This window comes from Porites lutea, chromosome 7 (genome assembly GCF_958299795.1).
Source record: "Porites lutea chromosome 7, jaPorLute2.1, whole genome shotgun sequence".
NCBI classification, from domain to species: Eukaryota; Metazoa; Cnidaria; class Anthozoa; order Scleractinia; family Poritidae; genus Porites; species Porites lutea.
In genome coordinates this window covers 315001-338943 of record NC_133207.1, presented here as the reverse complement: position 1 = coordinate 338943, position 23943 = coordinate 315001, and the positions used below count along the sequence as shown (strand labels likewise).

Sequence of the window (23943 nt, the reverse complement as noted above, 5' to 3'; positions counted from 1 at the left end):
CACAGCAAGCAATTATCCAATCAGATCGAAGTCGCGTGATGCATGTTCCACGTGAAGGTTGATTTCCACTGACGCGTTTTTGGCCACGCACGTTAACGCACGTAAATGTTTATCACGTAAATAAAACAGAGGCAAGATACGTAAATTTCACGCACGTACGCATGTAAAAATTACGGGACAGTGGAAATCAACCCGTTGAGATGAGATGGTTTGTTCAAACAAGAACGTTTTGACGCGTTTTTTAAGTTGAACTTATTTTTGAGGTGGACAAGAGACATCAACCTCATAGTTTGGAAATGAAAACCATATATGAGATGAAGGCAAGAGCGAATAATAATACCTCACGAGGTCAGTGTCGCGTCCATCGCGCCACGACTTTACGGTACATCACCCACAATTTCTCGCAAAGTAAATAAAACAATAAAGGTCTCTTAGATTCTTACAGACCCAAAAATGTTTTCAGAAAGATACGGCAAATTAAAATGGATCAATACTAACAATATTGACCGATTCTTTAAAAGAAAAAAAAATAATAATAAAAAATAAGATTAACGACAACACTTACTTTCCGTGACAGTATAGAAGACGCTAATAGAAACCAACAGATCACTGCTGTGAATTCTAATAAAGCTGGGTAAATATAACTTCCATTTCTTGTCATCACAGGATATGAAAAATTATTTATTACTGTCATCATTAGATGTAAAATTCATTTTTATGTTGTCATTTCCTTTTTGAGCAAGTTATCTATTCAATATGAACAACACCCATTATATTATGGTTTCGAAATATAGTGTCCTAAAATTATGTTTTTGTGGCCTTTTGATTTTTTAATTCAGGCAGGAATACACCTATGATTTAACTTAACATGGACCTGAGGGTGTGCTCAGTGGTTTTGGCCTTCTCGTAACACCTTTGTTTTTCTAATTACAGAAAAAATGTATAAAACCTGAAAGTTCTGTGCGCTGATCGAATTTATTTTGGAGCCGAGGCCTCCAGGGTGTTATTAAACAGATTTAGAATCACGTTGACAGACTGCACACGACAAACGTCAATTAGTACCGCGTGACCTAGTTTTCCAAATATCGGGGTTTACTATTCAATAAATCTACATGAGATAAGTAGTTTCGTGTCAAATTTGTCCATAAGAATCATTTGATACAGTTTTTATCTATGTAATTCCTAATTTGAAAATTTGTCAACTGGAAACTGACGCCATAAACATGATTCTAAAACTGTTAATATTAAAACGTAATATGAGGTATAGCACTGTGTCAGTCAACTTATAGTCAGCTAATCTCCTATTGGTAATAAAAGAACTGATGCTTGGTTTGCACGTGACGTCAGAGACCTTTCCATATTTGGGCATCCGCGATGTTGGCGTCCTTTGGCGGGCTTTTTTGTGGTGTTTACAAAATGTGCCATCGCTAGACGAGTGCACTGGACTTTGCCGAAAGTGAACGTATTTCATCTGTTGATGAACTTTGTAGTTATGTTGGATTCACGTCCCGACTATTCACCAGCTGCAAACAGTGCTGCAGTTGTAACCTCTCACAGCATATAACCTAGCAAAACATGCATTTCTATCCATCTTTCCTATTCCATTTACTTCATTTTAGTATGAATATTCGCATTCGTTCAGTCACTCTGCCACATGCATGAAATTATATTCTATTACACGCTGTCCCCTTCAGAGTCATATGGGTCATACGCGCAGCCTTCTGGAGATACAACACAGTCTGGAGAGACAGTTGTACTGCTGCGTCCACTATCTACAGAAACCTGAGATCTACTTCTAGGGGTATAGTCCAGTCCCAGCGTAAGATCAGAGATTTCTTGGTTGCTAGAGACAGAGGACAGCGGGCTGCATGAACATTTACGAACGCGATCGCTGGAAATGTCATTAGGCGCTTTGAACGACACGTCCCCACGAGTACTACGTTTGTCCATAAAGCCTTTCAGAGCTCTTCGAAGGATAACAGCCTTAGAAAATAGAGCTGAATATTTCCTATCAGGAGACTTGGTATTGCTTGGTGAGGAAATAGGTCTTGGTTGTATTTCCGAAGCAATGTCAACCATTTCATTTTGGCTTTCGTTGGATACGGAGGGAGATGTACCCATCGGAGAATTGCCCTTTTTCCTGACCACGCGTCTTCGAAAACGGCTTTCCAATTTGGAAGCGATTTCCTCAAAGGCGCGTGGAGACTCGCCGTTCCTTTCCAAAGAATACTTCACCAAACATCGAAGGAGATCAAAGCACTCCACACGATACCCCATTCTCACGCTGATTCCCATTCGCACCAGTTCTTGTTCGTTTGGTTTGGCAATCTTTAATGGTTCGTCTAGCGAAGCCACAAAATCAGAGAGCTGACAAACTGGAAGGTATTGCTTACCGTCGGTGACAAAGGAGGACCATTTCTGATAGTAGCTATCGATGTTCTCTTTTGTAATGAACAGTTTCCCCTCTTGCGATCGATACACATTCTCCAGGATTATAGCAATGTACATATTCACTATAATAAGGAAAACAATAAATATGTATGAAACAAGATAGATGACAGCTCCCACGGGATATCCGCAGTTTCCGTTGGGGAATCCCCCATAATTTGGATCACAATCGGGTTCTCGAAGCATAAGAGCTTCAAGAATATCATTCCAGCCAGCTCCAGTCGACAAGCGAAACAACAGCATCATAGATCGACCAAACGTCTCAAAGTTAACTGTCTCGTCTATGTTGTTTTGTTTTTTAACATGACCAAACGTGGACATTCCAATAATAGCGTATATGAAGATAACCAAAAATAGTAACGTGCCAACGTTGAAAAGAGCTGGTAACGAAATTATTAGCGCAACCAAAAGCTGACGAATACCCTGCGCAAACTGTAGGACCCTGAGTAACCTGGCCACTCTGGCGACTCGAAAAACCCTTAGGAGACTGGGATTTATAATGCTGTTATCATCAGTGGTGAGTTCATCCATGGCCAAACCTTTAAAAAACGAAAAGGAAAATGAGATTCGGATTTGAGAAATACCCTGAGATTCATGTTTGTTTTTCCGTTTGGAATCAATAGCGGTTGCAGTACTGTATGTATGTATGTAAATCTTTATTTAAACACGGGAAATCATCAGTTAAGCTTAAGTTAAAAACTAAAACTAATTACAACTGCTTTACATGATTGCCGTGTGGGAATCCGATGTATCAGCTACCTTCTTGATATTTCGCTTAAAATGCTCAACGGATGCAGCATTTTTTACGTTTTTGGGCAAGTTATTCCATAACATGGCCCCGCTGTAAGAGAAGCTTCGTTTCAAATAATTGGTGCTCGGTTTGGACAGGGTCAGCCTTCCCTCAGAGTTTCTTAAGTTGTAAGCAGTTTGACGCAGGGAGAAAAGACTTTGTAGATATTCCGGAGCAAGGTCATTCATGGTTTTATACATGATTAAGGCTTTTCGCTTCTTTCGTCGAAGAGATGGCCTCTCCCAGCTGAGGGTGGAGAGAAGGTGGTTAGAGCTCGCATCAAAGTGCGATTTAGTAATAACTCTGGCTGCACGATTCTGTAATTTTTGGAGCTTATCACTCAAGTAAAAACTCAAACAGTCCCAGACGGTGCAGCAGTAATCAAAATGAGGCATAACTAAAGCGTTATAAATTTGAATTGCAGTTTTTTTGGATATAAAGGGCCGCACACGTTTTAGAACGCCTATAGCTGAGGAGACGTTCTTGCAAATCTCTTCAACGTGTTTACCCCAAGAGAGTTGAGCATCTATGGTAAGACCCAACGATTTTGTATGATCGATTCTCTTGATAATTTGGTCATCAATTCTGATTTCTACATCGTCACATTGGGCAGATAGTCTTTGTCTTGATCCAATAATCATTAGCTCTGTTTTAGCAACATTTAGACTGAGCTTGTTAGCTTTCAGCCAACAGCTAAGGTTATTTAATTCAGGGGTTAGAGCTAGCTTAAGCTCTGTTAACGTCTTAGCATATAACGTAAGGTTGGTGTCATCGGCAAACATTCTTGGTACGGCGCCCCGCAGGGAGTTGGGTTGTGATGGCCTCGAGAATTTTTACTTATGTCACACTCAACTGCGAGACCAGATCCCTAAATTTCTTCCAAGTTATCAATAAATAAATTATACTGGGAACTTTTTTGCTATCGAAACGCATTTATGGTAGCTCCCAACTGCCCATTTTTCCAGCCGTCATCGAAATCGATCTCCGAGTTTAGGAGTCTAGCATCTTTTTCTTAGATACTGTAAAAACATGGGAGTGGGACGAATATAGGCATATGAAATAGAGGTGGCAGATACTCGAATTCGGTGACCGATCAAAGACAATCGCACCAAAAACAAATTATTGAGAACAATCTAGGCATACTGATCCAGGGAAACGTAATTACAGCCAAGCATTTCCTCACATTATTTAAGTTCCAGAGCGCAATCACCGAAAAAATATGAATATGGTTTATTACACAACACTGGAATCCAGATTCTTAAAATAAAGCTTATAATGTTAAAGACTTATTCTGGCTATTGGCGAGGTCCATCCTCGGAGACCCAGGGGCAGTTAGTCGGGTCGTCTCGATCTTACAGTAAATTTTCACCACGAACATTTTATCGACCCGACTAACTGCCCCTGGGTCTCCGAGGATGGGCGAGGTCAAGACTGATATTGCAATTTAACATCGGAATAAAATTGTTGTTTTCTTTTTATGTTGTTGTTTTGTTGGTTGTTCCTTTATTGGTTACTTAGAAGGATCATTTGTTGTCACTTACCAATAATTGAACTGATTACGATGAAAAAGTCAAATATGTTCCAGGCTTTTTTAAAGTAATGTTGCCTCAGAGCAGCGAGTTTGATGCCAGCTTCCAAGGTAAAGATAACGGTGAAAAACCAGTTAAATATCTTTGTTTGCCGGACACAAGATCGCAGCTATTGTTAAGAAAACAACATTCAAATAAGATATGCAACATCATATAAGCCAGATTAGCTAAGATAAAAAAGAAACAAAAGCTTAAGGACTACATGTAAAAATATGGAAGGGACATGAAGGAATGCCAAAAGGAAAGCAAGCTGTAAAATCTTGCCAAATGTAGCAAAAATATTCTTCAGTAGTAAAAGTCAAAATTTCACAAACAACATGGCTCTTAAATGGCATAGAGCGAAGCAATCTTAAAATATAAGCACGGCAATTGAATAAAAACGCGAAGTGTCGAAAAAGATTGTTTTACTGAATAATTAATTTATTATTCGATCTGTTTTATTGTATAGTTATATTTATTAAAAATATTTATTGGATATTTAAATAAGGTTACGATCACTTTAAAATAAATTAGTAGATTAGACTAAAAAGGATATGAAGTGTGTCACTGATGATTCTAGGCTGGTCGTAATGTTGCCACATCATAATTGACATGTTTAACATGATGATCCCCAGTATTGCTATTTCAAATAATTCATTGGTCACAATGTCGTACATAATACGCAGTATCTTGTTCTGTGGAAGAATAAATGCGATAAGCATCAAAACCTTTTTTTTCTCTCTCCTATAAAGAAGGATGCATACTTATGTAGATTCAAAGGTTAGAACTTCACATTCTTGAAACATGCCACAGTACTACTAAAGAAGATCCATATGAATGCTGTCAATGCTTGCAGCATGGAATTTAATCCAAAAGACTGAAAATCTGAAACTGCATTTGAGCTCTACATGCCTCTATAATCGACTCCTGGATTGACTAAAAGGTGTAGGCGACTGGAGCCATTCGCACTACATAAGGTGTTCCTTAGAGTAATTACAATTTCGATTCACTGACTATTACGTATCCGTCCTACTGGTCAAGTGCATATATTTCGGCTCCTCAGACCATCTACATCCCGGTGCCCGAAAAAGGAGAAAAAGAACAGCTGAGAGACACCGTACAATGGGGCTCTACTCCCATGAAATGAGACGATGAACCGTGACTGAATTTGAATTCAGGTTCAAGGTGCATGGAATGACACCAAAATGTTAATACAAACAAAACAGTAGACCTTAATACCGACCGATACGGCGGCCATATTGAATTGATTAGATTTAAGAAGTATTATGGGAGCATGAGCACGATCCGATATACTCGCTCAGTATTTACGCGCACTTTTCGGGTTAATTTTTCTTAACGTTTTCCTAGAATAAGATTGTAAATGGGAAAAAAGATCGTTGTTTCGTGTTTGGATGTAGTGATGATCGCCGTTTTACAGTGAAAGACCATACCAGTTTCTTCGGAGTGTCCACAATACTAATTGTTTCTACAAGTTTTCTCGCGCTGTTTAGGGTTAGTATCTGACTTCTTCTTCTTACTTTTAATTAGTTGTACTGGAAGCCTATCCATGGGAGTTTTTCTTTTACATGTCACTATTTCCCGATCATAGCCCTTCAGAAAGAGCGAGGGATGAGGATGACTGTCAACTGGTCTTCCAAATTTAAAATGATTTGAGTAAACTTCATTATTTTTGTTCACCTTAAATCCCTTCCGGCTCAGAATTCCTGTCCAAGTAGCCAAGTGCCTTGGGTCCTTGCAAGAGCAGAAACGTACCTTCGGAGAAACTGGTATGGTCTTTCGTCATATATTTCTCGGGAAAACGGCGATCATTATTACATCCAAACACGGCACAACGACCTTTTTTCCCATTACAATATTATTCTAGGAAAACTTTCAGCAGAATTGCCCCGAAAAAGGTGCGTAAATACTGGGCGAGTTAATCGGATTGTTGCTCCTGCCCCCTCGGCATCCCATGATAATCCTTAAATCTAATTAATTCAATATGGCCGCCATATCGGTAAAAAGGTCTATTGGAATATATCAAACCTCTGGTCTGATGCTGTGATCGAACGGCTTCTTCTTAGCTGATTCTTTCAAAATGTCTACCCACTTCCTCTGAGCATCGGTCAGGAGCATTCCCATGCAGCTTAGCTCATCGTACTAAAATTAAACATCCAGATGCATTATTATTCCATTATCCTTGGCTACAATTGTATGGGTTAGTAGCTGTCTCTCATGCACTGTTTCCCTTTAAATATCAAGAGTCACATGTCAAGTGGCTACACTACTGACCGCTACTGTGTTTCACCCTGGACAAAATGGTGTATCAAGGGTAAGAGGAAACATGGCTCGTTTGAATTTTTTGAAAAACTAACAGGACCCTCAAACATGAGTGGGGAGTGTTTCTTCTGTTTTCCTGATACCTAGAATTGGTTTTAAAATAAAAGCAGAGCTGCTTAGTAACACTCTTTCAAGCGTTTGAAGTATCTTCAAAGATCAGCAAACTTTTTCGTTATTCTACAACTCATCATGGAGCTGATTTCTTTAATTTAATTATTGTTTATGATTGATTGATTTATTCTTTTAGGGATTCACGCTAAAAACTTTATTTGAATTTTTTCCTACCCTTCTCTTCAAGCTGTTAAAGTTGTCAATTATGACTCCAACAAATAAGTTCAGGACAAAGAAGGCACCAAGAACTATGAAGATGACAAAGTAAATATAGGCCCCAAGATAACTTTCGTCCTCAGGTTGTTCATCCACCTAAGAGGAAAAAACAGCAGAAAAGAAGGAAAAATATTTTTTTCAATTGATGTCTAGAGGTAGAATAGGCCTTTTGCAGCTAATCATTCACATGGTACAAAACCATGCATGCTCGTGAGCAAGATACACACTGAGACAAGACAAACAAAGACAATTACCATAAACTCGCCGGTCCTCTGGCGATTTTTCGACATTTCTGCCATTTTCAGCAAAATCCCTACTCTCCAAGTGGCATCCAATTTGAATTGCCAGCTGTCTGGCGATTTTCGCCATTATCGCCATTGCATGCATATCTGGACATAAGTGAGATGGGTGAGGTAACCTGCCTGTCCATATAACCTCTCATTTTAATTTGATCACGTTTACAAGCTATGTGGGGTGAGCCGCAATACATGTTACCTCACCAATCTGGATTACCCCCCCCCCCCCCCCTCCACCATGTAAACAGGCTCTTAGGCATATATGTCAAGATCGCCGAATTTCCTCAAGAGAAAAGAGTGGGACCATGATCTTCTTTTGACTCTGTCTAGCCCCGTGGCTGGCTTTATTATTTTCTTCAGTGCTTCTAGAATTTGGCGCACTTAAAAGGTGACACAATCTTAAGGGTCGCAAGCCAGAAGTCGACAAGAGATTTACAGTGAAATAGATCATGACACATAAAATTTCAAGTAACCTCTTTCGAATCCACTGCATCTTCCATCAGCTCCATCCAACCTTCAAATGTAGCCTATGATACAAGGTAAAATAAACAGTCAAAATAATCGAGGGGAAAGTTTGGAGTTTGATAATAAGAGTCAATGTAAAATAGGTGAAATTGACCTTCAAAGCACGAAAGTAGTGCTTGAATACTTACTACTTGAAATAAAGCCAAGAATCCGTTAATGACGTTATCAAAGTTTACATTTGAATTTATCCATCGATAACCTGGACGTTTGAGGCACTCTGTTTTGTTAGGCACAACATCTGCCGATGCACGCTCGCCGTCCGGGTCCACACATTTGTAGAACTTTCCCGCAAAAAGCTGAACGCCTAGAATACTGAATATTAACCAGAACAAGATAGACACCAACAGGACGTTGCCGATTCCTGGGATGGCGGAAAATAGCGCATTTACCACTACCTTAAAGAAGAAAAAAAAGTTGATTAGCTGAGGGGTGAAGGTTTCTAATCAAAGTCATGGCCTCGTGCTTAGGAGTTTAATTACCAATGAAACGCTGCAGGACTTGCCCACGGTGGGGAACTAAGGGGTGTGTTACGGAAATCTAGTCCATTCCGTCATCTTTTGCCAATAACTCACTCTGAAACTCGCTATGGAACTTGACGTTAACGAAAATGTTACCTGTAAACTACAGAATTACAGCTTCATGACGAACAAGTGTCTCCCGAGCGATACTTAAAATTACAAACAACAACTTCTAAAAACTCTTAGGCTATGATTCATCGATAAAATTCAACAGAACCTCTATGGATTAATCGTTTTTGATTTTGTTCCTCTGATCCTTCTTCTCTAATTGCTATGTTACTTAAACCTTTCTGAAATGTTTATAGTGGTTACTTTTATGTTTCGCTCAAGCAAGTAGAGAATGTTGACTGTCTACGACTATTTTGGGGACATTTGGGTAGAAACTGGGTCCAAATTCATCCCAGAAACACTCTCATAGTATAATTTGACGCAACACCCGACTCAGTCTCTCGCGAAGCCTCAAATGATTAGTTTTATTCCTACTCTACGACGCAGGTCAGTCTTACCTTCATACCTTCCAAGCGAGACACTGCTCTTAAAGGTCTCAAAGCTCTTACTGTTCGTAAGGAGCGAACGAATGTTAAATCGGTGTCTAGAAACACGCAAACTAGTGAAATCTGAAATTGAATTCAAAAGAAGAAGAAGCAGATAGTATGGCTGATAAATGTTTATTCCGATGTCAAATTGTTAGAGCCCGCAGTTGATTATGCACTAGGCAGACATGTAAATCTAGTCCAGTCTAGAAATCAATCTCGTTCAGTGGAAACTACACTTATCCCGCTAAGGACGACACTTTATCAAGTACTTACCACATTGTAAATAAAGCTACTGAGAAAAAGTTAAGACTGTTCTTCTTAATTTTGGCGATACAAGCTTCTCTCACCCAAAACATTGAGGGCTTATCTCAAATACTGAGGCCAAAAAATGGTCGGCTCATCAAGCTGATTAGATCAGGTGGTCGCCACGCATAGTCCTCACACTTAATTAATGAGGGAATCTACATATCTTTGTCCTATTTGTAATAAACACTTGCTGTAAAGGATACTGAAAGACAGCAGCACTTACCACAACTATCAGCGCATCCAGGCAATTCCAGCAAGAAGAAAAATAGCTAACTATTCCCAAGCCAATAATTTTAAGAACAAACTCTACAGCGAAGGTAAAAGCAAACAGATAATTCAAGGCATCCAGCACTTTTTCAAGCATGGGCTTGCTCGGAAGGTTTACATCTTCAAAGACCTTGAGGCAAAAGATACAAAATAGTACGGCTTTTTAATATCAAGTCAATTCAAGGTTGGGCAGGCAGGGGAGAGGAGAGTTGTGAATTTTGCAGTTGTCGCTAATTTGGCAGAGAATCAGAATGCGAGATGGTAAAATAGCTTTAAAAAATGACATGAAAACATGATGAGTCTACTAGGAAAGTCACTTACCAATACAAAACTACTTAACAGCACAGTGAAAAGAATAAACCACTCAAAGTATCTGTGCTCCACCAGCATTCGCGTGCGCCAGCGAAACTTCAGCCACCTGTCACACCTAAAAGTCTTACAACAGGCAGAGCTGGTGAGAAGAGAAACACAGCATTCTGGAAAACAGTCCTCAACTTCTGCGGCCTGTGATAGGTCTTGTATTTGACGACTTCCGGGGTTAATGTTAACTGAAATACAGCACATATACAGACTGAATTCAGTGATGTTGCTTGTTTTGCAATATGATGATTGGGGTTCCACATTGATCAGCAGATAGGTGAACTACAAAAGGTACTTTTCTCTTACTTGAGAGAGAAAACTTTTAGCGTGACATAATCCAAAGGACCTGCAGTACTCTGGAGCATAGGAGCAACGCCCACCTTGTTTCCAAACGAAGGTTTAGCTCCAGAATTTCCTAGTTTCAATTTCCTCCACTTCATTGAACTTAAAAAGTGTCAGAATCAAACAGCAACGCAGTGATTAGGCTGTACTATCATGGTTGCAATTACATAACAAGCAAGGGACATGTAACAGTAAGGAGTTAAGAATCCGGTAGCTGTTTCATTATAGGATTAGTTTTATTATACAAGTTTATCGGCAGCCTTAATGCATAGTATTCCACCGCAAAAAACGGATATATTTCATTCCCACTATACTACTTAAAACCTCAACAAAGATATGGTACAATAAATATTACATACCTACTGTTTTACAGGCAGATTTCCCTGAGTTCTTGCCTTCGTTGTCTTTTACAATCGTTTGTATGTCTTGCGAAGAAGAGCAAGTTTCAGGACGAAAAGAGAAATCAGTTACCGAGATCACTGTTTTCTTTGTCTGAGTTAACTTAGCGAGGAATTTTTTAAATATGGGTTCTTCGTTGTCATCGTCATTTTCCTCTTCTTCATCATCCTCATCACCGTTATCAAAAGCGTTCAAAAGAAGAGCCAGAAAAAGGTTAAGTACCTGAGAAATAGACCAAAAAAGGAAGAAATGAATTACAGTGAATCCTCTATTAAGCGGACACCTTCAGAACGATCAACAGTCAACTGTTACTCTGTACTGTGATAAAGTTCCTGCTGTTAAAGAACTGCTATCAGAATTCAAGTTCATTACCCTTCATTACCAACTTTAATTTGTTTGTAAATGCAAAGAACATTAACTGACTTCAACACGTATTTCAAGGACGTAATCCAATACTACTATTCTCAATTCAGTCCGGTGGGCGCTTAATAGAGGTTTTTAACAATAGAAATTAACCAGATACAATTTATTTTAGTGTCTTTGACCGCTTAATAGAGGTGTCCGCTGAATAGGGGTTCGTTATAAATGGAAACCTAAGACGCTCGTCTCGAGACCCGGCTTAGTGTCCGCTTAATAGAGGGTGTCTGCTTAATTGGGGGGCCGCTCAATAGAGGTTTCACTGTACTTGCGAAAACGTTCTAGCTGTTACTAACTTTTAGAAACTAAAGTTACCGTTAAAGTAGTAAACAGGTGAAAGAATCCTTTGAAACTTGCGGGCCTAAATTTAATGTAACTGTTTGTGACAATTCGGTCAGCAGTTACCATGATGCTCTTTTGATAATCACGTGTGATGTACCAAAATTAATTAAGTGGTGAAATACCTTGTGACATTAGATGCTTGCGAGAGTTTAATTTCGTGGATAACCATTTTTGCGGGCAGAAAATTAAGCGACTTTCAGTTTGAGGATTTATCAGCACCCCGTCTTATCAGGCTTCCGTAGTGCTGGAAGCGAATGTTTGGTGTATTCTTAGTACATTTCTTTGAGTATCATTTACCATACGACTTACAACAAAATTTCCTATGACAACCGCTGGAATGAAAAAAAGTATCGCAGCGGCGGGACTTTCTGTGGCCCTCATGCAATCCCAGAGGGGCTCGATCCATTCCCCACACAACACTCTGAACACCATCATGAACGCGTGCCAAAAGTCATTGAAATTCCAGCGAGGGACTTCATCTGGCTGAAACTTGTCTGGTGTGTAGGATTTGCCAAACATTTTCATTCCCATCAGAGCAAAGATGTAGATCACAAGACCGAGGATGAGAGTGATGTTTCCGATTGGTCCGACGCTGTTGGCTATCGTTGCCAACAGTCTACGCATCGTCTTCCAGGACTGAGCCAGCTTTAAGATCCTGAACTGCAACAATAAAGTGGAAATAGTATTGTAAAAACAACTTTGCGAACTGTTGCCAGCCACCTTTTACGAAACTGGTGCGCTGATAAGTCGTTGTTAGTGGAGGGGTGAAAGGTCAATTTGGTGAAAATTGGGATACAACGTGCAGCACTGCGAAAGTTAAAATGACAAAGTTTGTTTTTTTCACTTATTTACTGAACTCTAAACTGAAGTATTTATATATCTATTACCAGGCGAAATGTTCTAAAGACACTTGTTCCAGAGGATTCCTTGAAGTCCGCTAACTCAAGCCCTGTATCCACTAAGCTGATTATAACAATGATACCATCAAATATATTCCATCTTCCCTGCAGGTAATAAAGCGGACCGAGGGCCACAAGCTTCACTATCATTTCCAAAGTAAATATGACGGTAAACATCTGGAAAATATTGAATATAAGTTATTTTTTTGTTCATAAATGCCCGCACATTTAAATGAGCTCACAATGATATTGAGCTGCAGATAATTTCAGATTCCAATAACTCTATGCATATGGTTGGTCGATTCTGAATTACTCACAAGATTTAAGGCGTCGAGGATTTTCTTGAACTTTGCGTCGATTTCATGGTGATGCAAAGCAAGAACTACGGTGTTTGCAAGAATGAATCCCATAATAAACATCTCAACATATGGGTGACCAAGAACATTACACATCATTCTTTGCAAGCGTCGTTTCCACGTCATTTCCGTTCGAAATGTTTCATCCTTAAGCTTCTCATCCAGGATTTCCTTAAATGAGTTTTTGCTCCCAATAAGACGATATAATGAAGGAGGTTCGGGTTCTTTAGGAGTTCGGAAGTTGATCTCCTCGATTTTCTTTTGTGTCCTCACGGCGTGAATGGTTTTGATGAGAACCTGGACTCTAGTGGTCAAAGGATGGAGATGCTCCATTGTATCGGAGTCTGCAGGATATGACATGGCCGTCTTGTTTGCACGCTTTCTTCTCTCGTTCTGGTAAACATATGTAAAAGAAAATACGTTCAACAAAAGAGAAGTCGCTTCTCTTGTAATACCTTTTTAAGGCATTGCAGTTGAATACTGTATATGCTTTGGAAACGTATCTCTAACATTTAATAGGTCGTTTAATGAATAAAATTCATACATTGGAACCGGGGAATGAAGAAATAACTGCAAAGAAGATCATCACAGTTTAAGACACAAGCCTGATTTTTTTTAGGGTTTTCTATTCGCAGCTGCTATAGTTAAGTTGCGTCTTATACTCGGTGATTTTCTTTGGATTTATTAGTTCCTTTAGAAACCAATATAATCACAGGTGTTTCAAAGAGAAAATACCGACTTTTTTTCTTATTATTTATTAAAGCCCTACCTCTCTCTCTCCCGACCCCTCGTCAATGTTGGAGCTGGGTAACCTCGCGAGACTTACTTCGTCTAAAACTAAACACTCAGGGGATGAGACACTTAAAAGGACGTGTAAGAGCGAGTTAAGAAATGCAATTGTAACCGTGATGCAGAAAAAAAAAGAATTACCTCCTTGTGGACAGATTTGATTTCCAATTCATAAGATAAGGCTACCACAGCTAAAACTAGATTTAGAAGATAAAATGAGCAGAAAAATATGGCCCCAAGAAAGTAAACCACACACCAAACGCCACTGGACGCAAGAACCTAAAAAAAAAGAATACAAGCGCGTGAAGCACTCAACAATAATTGCAGGACTTTTTATTATCAACAACGCTGAAATTCAATAAAGTTTTCATGTCTGCATATCTTTTTGAATGCAGAAGGCTAGAACAAGAACAACTATGATTGTACGTAGTACCTTATTGTAGATATTTTCCCAGAAGTCCATAGTAAGGAGTTGAAATGACATCACCAGAGACCACCCCATATGATCAAAACTTGTATACCCGTGATCAGGATTGGGACCTGCATTCGGTAAACAAGTGTAATTTACTGGACAGGACCTACAAGAGCGAAGAACAAGGTACACCTTAATTTGTAAGGTTTATCCATGACCTCTAGGGTATTCAAAACTGTGATACAGGAATCCAGTTTATCATAAATGAAATCCATTTTGACTCTACTGTTCTAACAGAAAAAAGAAAGACATGTGTAAAAGACCGAATATGTTACCGCCTTTCCCTCTCCAGAAATTATAAGGGGAATGGTAGTCTTTCTCAAAGTCCTTCGCTTCTTGCTCGCTTTGCCACCGAAAAATTTCTAGCTCGGGCTTTGCGCACGAGAAAAATTTTGAGTTCGACTTGTGGGCAAGTCTAGGGAAAAGGGTACAAGCTCTGGATGCAGTGATATCTGAGATCGTTTGGGTGGACAAGCGTTAGTTATGATTGGTCGATGGTATCCAAGGCAACCATTAACCAATCGTAACTAAAGCTTGTCCACCCAAACGATCCTGAATGGTTGCGCCGACAGCTTGTTCCCATTCCCCTTTATAGTTTCTGTAATGGGGAATTCCTGTGAACGAAGGCACCAACTCGAGGCTTGGAGTGATCTGACTAACAGACCTTATTAGCGTGTATTTTTTGTTTTCACAATCAGACCACGTGATGTTCTCAAGGGGATTTGCCCTTTGTCGTTTCAGCCAAATAATGCTTACATACGCACATTGATAGCAGGACAGTTCTCTGGGGTAAAATCACATGATCTGCACTGAGAAACGACCCTTCGAAATATCTTATGACAAACGGCTTATTTTTTATTAGTATTCATCATCTTCAGTTTTGGTATCGGCAAGGCAACAGGAACAGAAGCCACTAAAATTTCCTTTTAATTACCTTGCTGAGGTGCTGTTCCCACAAATGACTGGGTTACCTTCTTTATAAAACCAAAAACCTGAAAGACCGTTGTCAAATTGTTACTTTTTTATGTCTTTTGTTTACTCTCCGAGATACACTAAGAAGATGGATTTTTTACAAGCAGGAGCAAGAGTAAGAACCAGCAACAAACTCAACCATCATGTTAATACCTTTGGGATACGAACCGGTGTAAATGCTGTGTTATTTTTACACGAGCTCAAATCCCTTTGTTTGCTTAGAGGGAACATATCAAACAACTCAATCAACTGTCTGAAAAGCTTGGTCTTGCTTTGTATATTTACAGCTAATACTAGCTAATATTCTAGTATGACTACAAACTCATTCAGGAAAAGCGACTTCCAGCAGGTGTGTAAAATAGGCACCAGCGTGACATAGCATTAACGTTAGTCTTGTAATGGATAGAAACCACTGTTCAAGCCTCAGTTTACGTGAGGTCATAAACATTTCAACTCCTAGGACAAGTACTTACTTTTATTTTTCGCTCGGTCTGACATCGACAGGTGATGATAATTGTCGGTGTTTAGTACACATTTCTGTCTAAGATGGCCCACAAAAAGTTGCACTCCAATAAGCGCCATTACAGCAAGAAAGAACAAAAACAAAACTAGTACATCACTTAGCAGCTTCAGAGATCGGAGTAACGTGTTCACCATCGCCTTTAAACCTAAAAAACAGGAGTATCTGACTCATAATGCTATTGAAAAGACACATGCTGTTGAGAATTACACACCAAGCTTTACAAGTAAGTTGACATCAGTAAGTACTTGTATTTATCATCATCATCATCATCATTATCATCATCATCATTCTTCGTCTAGTTATTATTATTATAATAATAATTATTATTATTTACCATGTAATTGACACCAAAGTAGATATCAGAGTGAACAAACAGAAAAAGAGCTTTTTGTAGTAGTTTTTGTTTGAGTTACGCTGGTTTGGGAGTTAAGCCACTTTTTAATTTTACAGACATTCAAAAATGCAGACAAGTTAATGTTACATTGCCTAAAAGTGGCCACAAAATCCCACCTTCCTACGTCCTTTTTCACTTTTTCTAAGGACGTAAACGTTATATTACAACAAGTTCGTGTCGAGGTAAATCACGACGAATCCCACCTTTTAGAACTGATATTGTTCGCAGAGCTCGTAAAACACGAACTGTCCGAATCCCAGAAAAGTTCGCAACATTTGGCGAGAGCGTCACATACCTAAGAAGACAGGACAAATCTCGATCAATCGCTTTCTATTACATATACGCTAAAGGCTGCTTAGTAACCTAGACTGTTAATAAAGTCTGAGGTTTATTTTGCAACATATTTGTTAGTCAATTCAGGGATGTAGCTACCTGTAAAACGTACGATAGCTGAAAAGCTGTACATTTACTTATGTAAGCTGCCTTTATTTACACAGATAAAAACGCAAAGGCTATCAAGTCGACACCTCACGCAAAAACAATCTGGCAGATTACTGCTTGGAAAACTGTATGTGTGCAACTATATCCTACAACATGTTTCCTAAAAGGGACATGGTGAAGTATATGTTGTCAAAACATCAGTGAATGCTGTTGAGTGGAAATGAAGAAAAGTACATACCCCATTATAACCACAGTGAAGTCCAACCAATTCCAGGGATTCCTAAGGTACGTGTACGAATTGAGAACAAATCCCCTGGCGATGATTTTAAGAAACATTTCAGATGTGTAAATAAAAGCAAATATGTATCTGAAAAAAATTGACGTAAGAATCTTTAGTATACAAAGTTGGGAGGATCTCAAAGGTCTTACTGCACCCCTCCTCCCTCCCCAACCCCTCCCATCAATACAGCTCGACTTTTCGTTCCTCTGAAAAAAAAAATCATTTGCCAAAGATAGTCTGAGATATCCTTGCAGTGCGTTTTAAAGGGCCCAGGATTTAGGTTCGTAGTTTAGGAAGCAAGTAAAGCGATCAGTTTAACAAATCCAATAGCCCTGATTTAATTTCATATAATCTTGGATCCTGCCACTATGTAATGAGGTTCAACTATCTAGGTGTAACTGCTAGTCGACCGTGGCTAGGTATCTCCACCAACGTAAAACTGTAGAGTCCGGATGATTTAAATTAACATGCTTATTTCGTCCCTTTCTCCTGGTCTCTTCAAATTTGTGGTGCTGTCTTTTGAAGCGAAACTTAGGATTACAATTTACGTTAAATCACCAACAAAAGTTGATGACATTTCACCACACGGTGATGGATATACCCGATGTGGCCTTTTCCAGGCTCCGAGATAGTCGGGTACGGGTCCGCTGAATTGAGAAAGCGCAACGGCGCGAAAATAAAACGCGACGAAACTGGGGAGAGAAGGGGGGTATACCCGATGTGACTCTTTGTGGTGATGAGGCAACATGATCCTTCGGAGGCGAGGTAGTAATCGACCTGGTCGAGATAGGTTGCGGTTTCATGGCATGAGTGTCAAGGGTCCTTGCAGGAAATAAACTCTGCTTCTTTCCAAACGGACTCATCAATATACGGATATATTAAGGTAGGTTAGGTGTACTTACTCGGCTTCTTCTGGCGGATGATTCAACGCGAGACAGATGCAATTTATCAAAATGATAAAAATGACAAAAAATTCAAAATATCTGTTGCAAATTAGTTAAGGATTTGGCTAAAAATACCTTCTTAATGGTTTCCCGCTACAGGAATACATCACAACTTAGATTAAGAATCACGTTTACGCCCGACTTGAGTTACACTTTAACAGTTTCTCAAGTTAGGAAATGGACAGATAGAAAAGCGCGTGTAATTTTTCTTACGGATAAACCTAACATGATCATGATATATAAACAGTAAGCAACAAGCAAAAAGAAAATTGGGTCTCTGCAACCTTTCCTGTTCTATAGATAACTATCAGATTTGTCTATCGCCAATAGTCATCTTTCAGGAGCCATTAGACTACTGGCTCTGTGATAGTGCGCACGCATTATCCTTAGGACGTAGTAGCTTGCCATTAACATTTACTATATCTTTTCTTACTTAAGTTGTATAATAATCTGCCAAAGGATACTGATGAGTTATTATCTTGATAGCAAATAACCTGAGCGGATGTAGAGGCTCAAACAGAAACAATGATTTGGACATGTTGAATCTGTGGGCTTGGTCATAAGTGGAGCGCCGGCTTAGAACCAAAAATGTGTCATTGGATGGTTTAGCTGGTGACTATAAAATTGTACATAGATTTAGCCAAGGCCGAAAGCGAAGCCCTCGAGTGATCTTTTAAGAAATTTCTTTCTCAAGTAATTCAACTTTTTCCGTAAGAAGAGAGCAAACTGAATGCCTACGTTAAAAAATTGACCTGACCCCGTGATCAAAGCGGATACCTTTTTTGACAGCTGTCAATTGACCATAACATGCATATCCAATACCGCACCGGTATCGGGAGGTCACGGATTCAAATCCCGTTGAAGTCCTGAATTTTTTTCAGGCTTCTTACGCAATTGCATAAATTGCGTTCACAAGTGCGACGATCATTCTTCATTTCATGAACCATATTGTCGCCATATAAAATACGATTTATACTGTTCATAATTATAGAGTGTTTTCACATGACGTCACGGCGGCCATATTGGTGTCCCAAAACAAAGAAACGGCGGCCATGTTGGTGTCCCAAACCAATCCTCTGGGAGTTGAACTCTTTTCTTATGCAAACTCTTTCTTTTGTTCCAAAAAACTTGCATAGATGCTGGGAACGTGAGTGAAAACACTCTATACCTTCCAGTCAATTCGATGCTATTACTTTAGACAATAATACTGATCGCTGCACAAAAAAACCGTGCGGCCGACAGTCCGGCAAAAATGCGCGAAATACGAGACCCGGAAGTCAAAATACACTTGTGTGGTAACCAAGTAACCTAGCAACGAGATCCTTAATTGTTTCATTTAAGGGACATACATAAAAAATCTACTTGGTTTTGGTTTTTTTCTCGTTATGAGTATGATTAAGCTTATTGTTTATCGATCCGAGTCATTAATAATTTACTATAGATTGGTCTATTAATGAGTATGTTTTTGAATCAAATTAATCTTGGTTACCAAGATCAGTCAAATATAACTTGAGAAAAATAACATCTTATCATATCAAATGACAATTTTTTTTGCAAAAGTGATGGATAAGCTTTTCTTTAACACTCATTTCTAAATCGCGAAACCTATCACTACATCGATTTGGACAGTCTACCATGTTATTTAAGTGTATGTATTGTAAAACTATTATTAATGCGCAAACTCCTTCCATAAAATAGTGGGTTGTCCAATAAAAAAAATATATTTCCTGCCATCATATAGTAAGAAAATTACAGTAAACTAGCAGCGAAAAAGTTACAGTAGTATGTATTAGACCATTAGCTAGAAGTACAGTTTTCTGACTAAACTAAAATTAAGTTGGTTATATTTACCACGTTTCCCGTTGCGTCGAAATCATAGAGGGGCTTTCCTAATAAATATGAGGGAGCCTGCATCAATCGTCCTTCTTTATACGTGGGATCAGGCAATGCAGGTAATGTACGAGAGTTATTACCAGTGTACAATTGTTGAGGCACTTGAAGTGTAATAACATCTTTTGAGATAGCTGAATCTTTTACCAGGATATTAGGAGAACGTACATCATTGTTTAGCAAGCTACGATCCCCCATGTTGATGTGTGAAAAAATCAGATACTGACTTGCCGACAACGTGCGTATGTACAAACCAAATTTTCTCCGAGCAATGGGACTCTGGAAGAAAACGACGAAAATACTGTGGGCATGTTTTTTTCCCTGTGTTATTAAGAAAAGTGTGGAGAATGTTCCCTCGTTAAGTATTTTTCAAATTGGCCAGTGATTTGAAAGGGATCCCTTTTAAATTTTTAATGAGTGGTCTTAAAGAAGATCTCTAACGAGCTATCGCGGTTTGGGAAATGAATCAAGACTCAATACACATAAACAAACATATTCGGATTTCTTGTTATGCTGATGAGCTCAAATAAAATAAAACACTGTACTTGCACTAATGAAAAACTTTCCGTTATCACTGCAGCTACATAAATAGACAGGAATATGTTTCCTTTTTTCATAAACCATAACTTGTTACAAGTACACTAATCTATTTTTATCTCTTTACCATAATTATGAAATTATAACGCTGAACAAGTATATGCAACTCTAGCGACGAATTATCGAGGTGCAAAGTTGCGTTGTAGCGTCGTGTATTGAGCACGTATTGAAATAACTAATATGTCATGTGACCCTAGTGAAAAAATTCGAGTTCTTCCAACGGGGCACAGTTATTAGAACGCCAATTATGAGGCTGAGGGCCGCAGTTCAATTTTAAACTGGGTTCATTTTTCATTTGTTCTAGGATAACCTTTTTTTTATTATTACTGTTTAGAGCAAATTGTTAAGCATAAGCATAAGAACTAAACTACATGTGACGTGGTACGTGCAAAAGAGGAGGAGAGCGCCCACTTCCCGCCCTTTTCCTGACATCGCCCACATTAGGGCCATTTATACGAGGAAAAATAAGACGCGTCTTACATAAGACGCGAGCTTTACGTACAAACTTTACTTATAAACGACACATTTCGTCTAAAATAAGACATCTAAGACGCGTCTTATTTTAGAACAGCCCTTAACACCTGTTCTTACAAAAGATGCATCTTAGCTAAGACGAGAAAAACTTCCTATAAATGACCTTCGCGTCTTACATCGGACGCGAACGCGTAGTACGCATGGGTTAATTTTTGGCGCACCATGTTGGATTGCCGTTGCTACTGGCGATATTCACATGAAAACGAGTGAAGAACAGAAATAAGACGCGAACCATTTGTGAGAGCTGTTTTCGTCTTAGATAAGACATGCTCGTATAAATGGCACAGTTCGCCTCTTATGTAAGGCGCGTCTCATTTTTCCTCGTATAAATGGCCCTATTTTCTTTCTTCGTCTGGTTGTGCCCGGATGTAGTTAAGATTGTGATTATGCCAACTTGCTTTTGACTGACTATATTCCGCGCAAACTCATTAGCGTTGGTGGCGACTTGATCATCAGTACCATTTTTGGCAAGTCACCTGATCAGAAATTTAAAGTAAAGAAAATCGGTGATTACAAGTCTGATTACTATTTTAAGCTTCAAAACGGTAAAAAATGCGACCCTTGGCTCAGATCATCTGCTATTAAGGTGACAATTCACATGACTTCCTGAGTGAACAGTTCATTATTCTTTCAATATTTAGGGAGCCTCCCACACAGACTTTTCCGGGGGAGCTCGTTTTTTTTAGGGGAGGGATGAAAGACGGGCTCCCATAAAGATGTCTGCGTGGGAGGCTAGCAACCTCGTCCCACCTCCAAAGCCAGGGAAAAGCGCCTTGGGACGAGGTTGAATATTTAGGGGCCCGTTATCTTTTACGTACCACTATCAGTATCTAGAAAGAGTTTCAGGCTTTTCGTACATCATTTCGCCATCGTCCCGGCCCACGCATTGCTCCGTTTCTCTTAGCTCCCGGCTGCATGCCAAAAATTGACTGAGCCCAGTCATTGATTAAGTACTCAGTCATCCTCGGGACTCTTTCGATGGTTCCAGGATTCATAATCGATTATGGCCATGTAACTTAACCCTAGGCTACATGCACGCACCGGTTAGTTTTTTGATTAGTTTTAAAATAGCGCACGAGGGAACGCGCGCGTGCGCGTCCACGAAACCCTGAAAAAGCTGGCGCTTGGTCCTGGTACATATGATCTAACCTAGATCATCCCCCTGTTTCACCCTCCATCCTGTTTCTACCTAAATTTCAGAGAGGAATAATGCATGATTGCTTCTGAAAGTTAAAAGTTTCTCCGGAAATGAGTTGCGTGCATGCCTCTGTTAGCCTGATAAGCATTACCACGCATTAGACATTTATTTCAAGGCTATTGAGCACACATGTATACATCTAAATCAGTCAGCCAAAGGTCAGCTATATTTAATCCTGAAGAGATACGAACAGATCGACTTTTGTTCAGCCTAGATCGAATATTTGTCAAGGCGTGTCAGTACGGCACTCCAAGGAACGTTTTGCGTCCTATGGGGCGAGGATCGAGGATTCACAGCCCATTCTTTAATATCTCGGAGTTGAGTTCCATGCCGATCATAGACGTTTTGCTTTTTCTGTTAGAAGATTTTCACCCTGGAGAGTTTGTGGAAAGTTGCATTTTCGTACCCGTTTTCAAGGAATACGTTTGGACAGCTATCTGTTGGTAAAGAAAAACAGATCGCAGAGTTGAACGTTTGATCGAGCCCCCCAAACCGCCCCTGATCCGCCCCTGCTGACTAAGAATTCTGACAGAAAAATAGTCCGCGGCAACAAATACCCGTAAAATTGCTTTAAGCCCGGTCTGTTTTATTAGAGTTTAGCCGGTATAAAGTGTAAAGCGTTTTCACGCATGATTGAGAACTATTTAATACAGGTTCAGAATATTCATGCGGCGAAGAACAAATATACAGCAAGCTTATAAATTATTCCACCTTGCGAACAGACAAATTTAGCATCAAGCATCGGAAGGCGTGCGAAAAGTTTTTTTAAAATCCCCTCATCAAACATTCTTGGAACCTTGTTTTTGTACATTTTTAGCGCATTGGAATTGAAAATCAAAATGTATAAATTGCAAAAACAGTAAGCATAGGATTCGCGTAAAGGGCTACATGTATGTAATTCTGATGTATGGCAGTTGCTTGGTGTTTTGATAGCAGGGTGCCTGACTGACCCTCATCAGTATGCACTTGAAAACGGTGTTTCTAAACTGCAGTTCTTCATTTTCAAGAAAACTGAACAACCCGATAATTTGCGGCTCTTATCTTTCAGTATACGAGTTTATAGCAAGTTGTTATTCGCCCAAAAATATGCTAAAATTTGATCTGGTTATATCAAATTAGCATTTTTAACGACAGTTACACAAAGGAGGCATGGGAGGGGCCGGCTGTTTACAAAGCGTGCATGCGCGTCACATAGTTGGCATTTCTAGTTCATTTCTAGGCTAGATCATCTCCGATCGTCTGCAGCGTGTCTCTGTGTTTCTGATCCGTGACAACTCGGCCAGAAGGTAGGAGTATTATTTTAACTACTCTGTAATGAACAAGAGACTACCTTCACTGATGGAGCTACAGTAAAAGAGACACAAAACGGCATTTTACACAGTTGATTGTTCGTGACCGAGCTACGTGACTGCTCCAAGCAAGGCGTTGTTCTCCCATAGCGTCTGCCTTGCCTTTTGCTTTTGCCTTTTGGGTGTTGCAATTTTTATGTTTTTTTCAGTTTCAGAATGCCTTCCAAACAGTGGTACGAGGATTATCGTGAGATCAAACGCAAGTGTAGGAACGGAGCTCTCTTCGAGGACCCTGAATTTCCAACGATCGACAGTAAAGTTTTCAAGAAGCGGGTGCTACCAGGAGGACAGTCTTTTGAATGGCTCCGACCTCAGGTAAGTTAATCAGCGTATAAAAGCTTAAATGCATTTCTTTTTTTGCTCTGGCACAGCTTTAATCCCTGTGTTTTAAGTTGATCCGGTAGAAATATTTATTTGTTGGGAGCAATTAAACACTGTTTTAAATATATTGAATGTCGAGGACGCAGATGAGAAATATTAGGCTTATGTATAATTGGACCGACACACTGTGCATGTATTGTTTT

At 39.5% G+C, this 23943-nt stretch overlaps 2 protein-coding genes across 3 annotated transcripts in view; one reads left to right on the top strand and one right to left on the bottom strand.

The window, feature by feature from the left end:
• Positions 1 to 875: 875 nt before the first annotated feature.
• On the bottom strand, positions 876 to 19970 carry LOC140943373 (sodium channel protein 1 brain-like). Its single transcript, XM_073392450.1, has 23 exons — positions 19703 to 19970; positions 18316 to 18467; positions 17810 to 17890; positions 16866 to 16994; positions 16390 to 16481; positions 15743 to 15937; positions 15232 to 15289; positions 14259 to 14403; positions 13967 to 14104; positions 12998 to 13429; positions 12669 to 12857; positions 12091 to 12441; positions 10983 to 11244; positions 10243 to 10469; positions 9878 to 10051; positions 9319 to 9429; positions 8423 to 8689; positions 8243 to 8296; positions 7432 to 7569; positions 6853 to 6966; positions 5357 to 5501; positions 4780 to 4905; positions 876 to 2987 (listed from the first exon to the last, which is right to left on the bottom strand). The coding sequence occupies exons 1-23, from the start codon at positions 19937 to 19939 to the stop codon at positions 1675 to 1677; spliced, it is 5130 nt and encodes a 1709-aa protein (XP_073248551.1). The 5' UTR covers positions 19940 to 19970; the 3' UTR covers positions 876 to 1674.
• A 3230-nt stretch (positions 19971 to 23200) lies between these two features.
• The window catches only part of LOC140944313 (calpain-9-like), a 17565-nt gene continuing 16822 nt past the window's right edge, over positions 23201 to 23943 (top strand). For both annotated transcript variants that reach the window (XM_073393471.1, XM_073393470.1), the window contains exons 1-2: positions 23201 to 23356; positions 23569 to 23734. In XM_073393471.1, the coding sequence (XP_073249572.1) occupies positions 23576 to 23734 (159 nt within the window). In that variant the 5' untranslated portion in view covers positions 23201 to 23356; positions 23569 to 23575. The remainder of the gene's footprint in view (positions 23357 to 23568; positions 23735 to 23943) is intronic.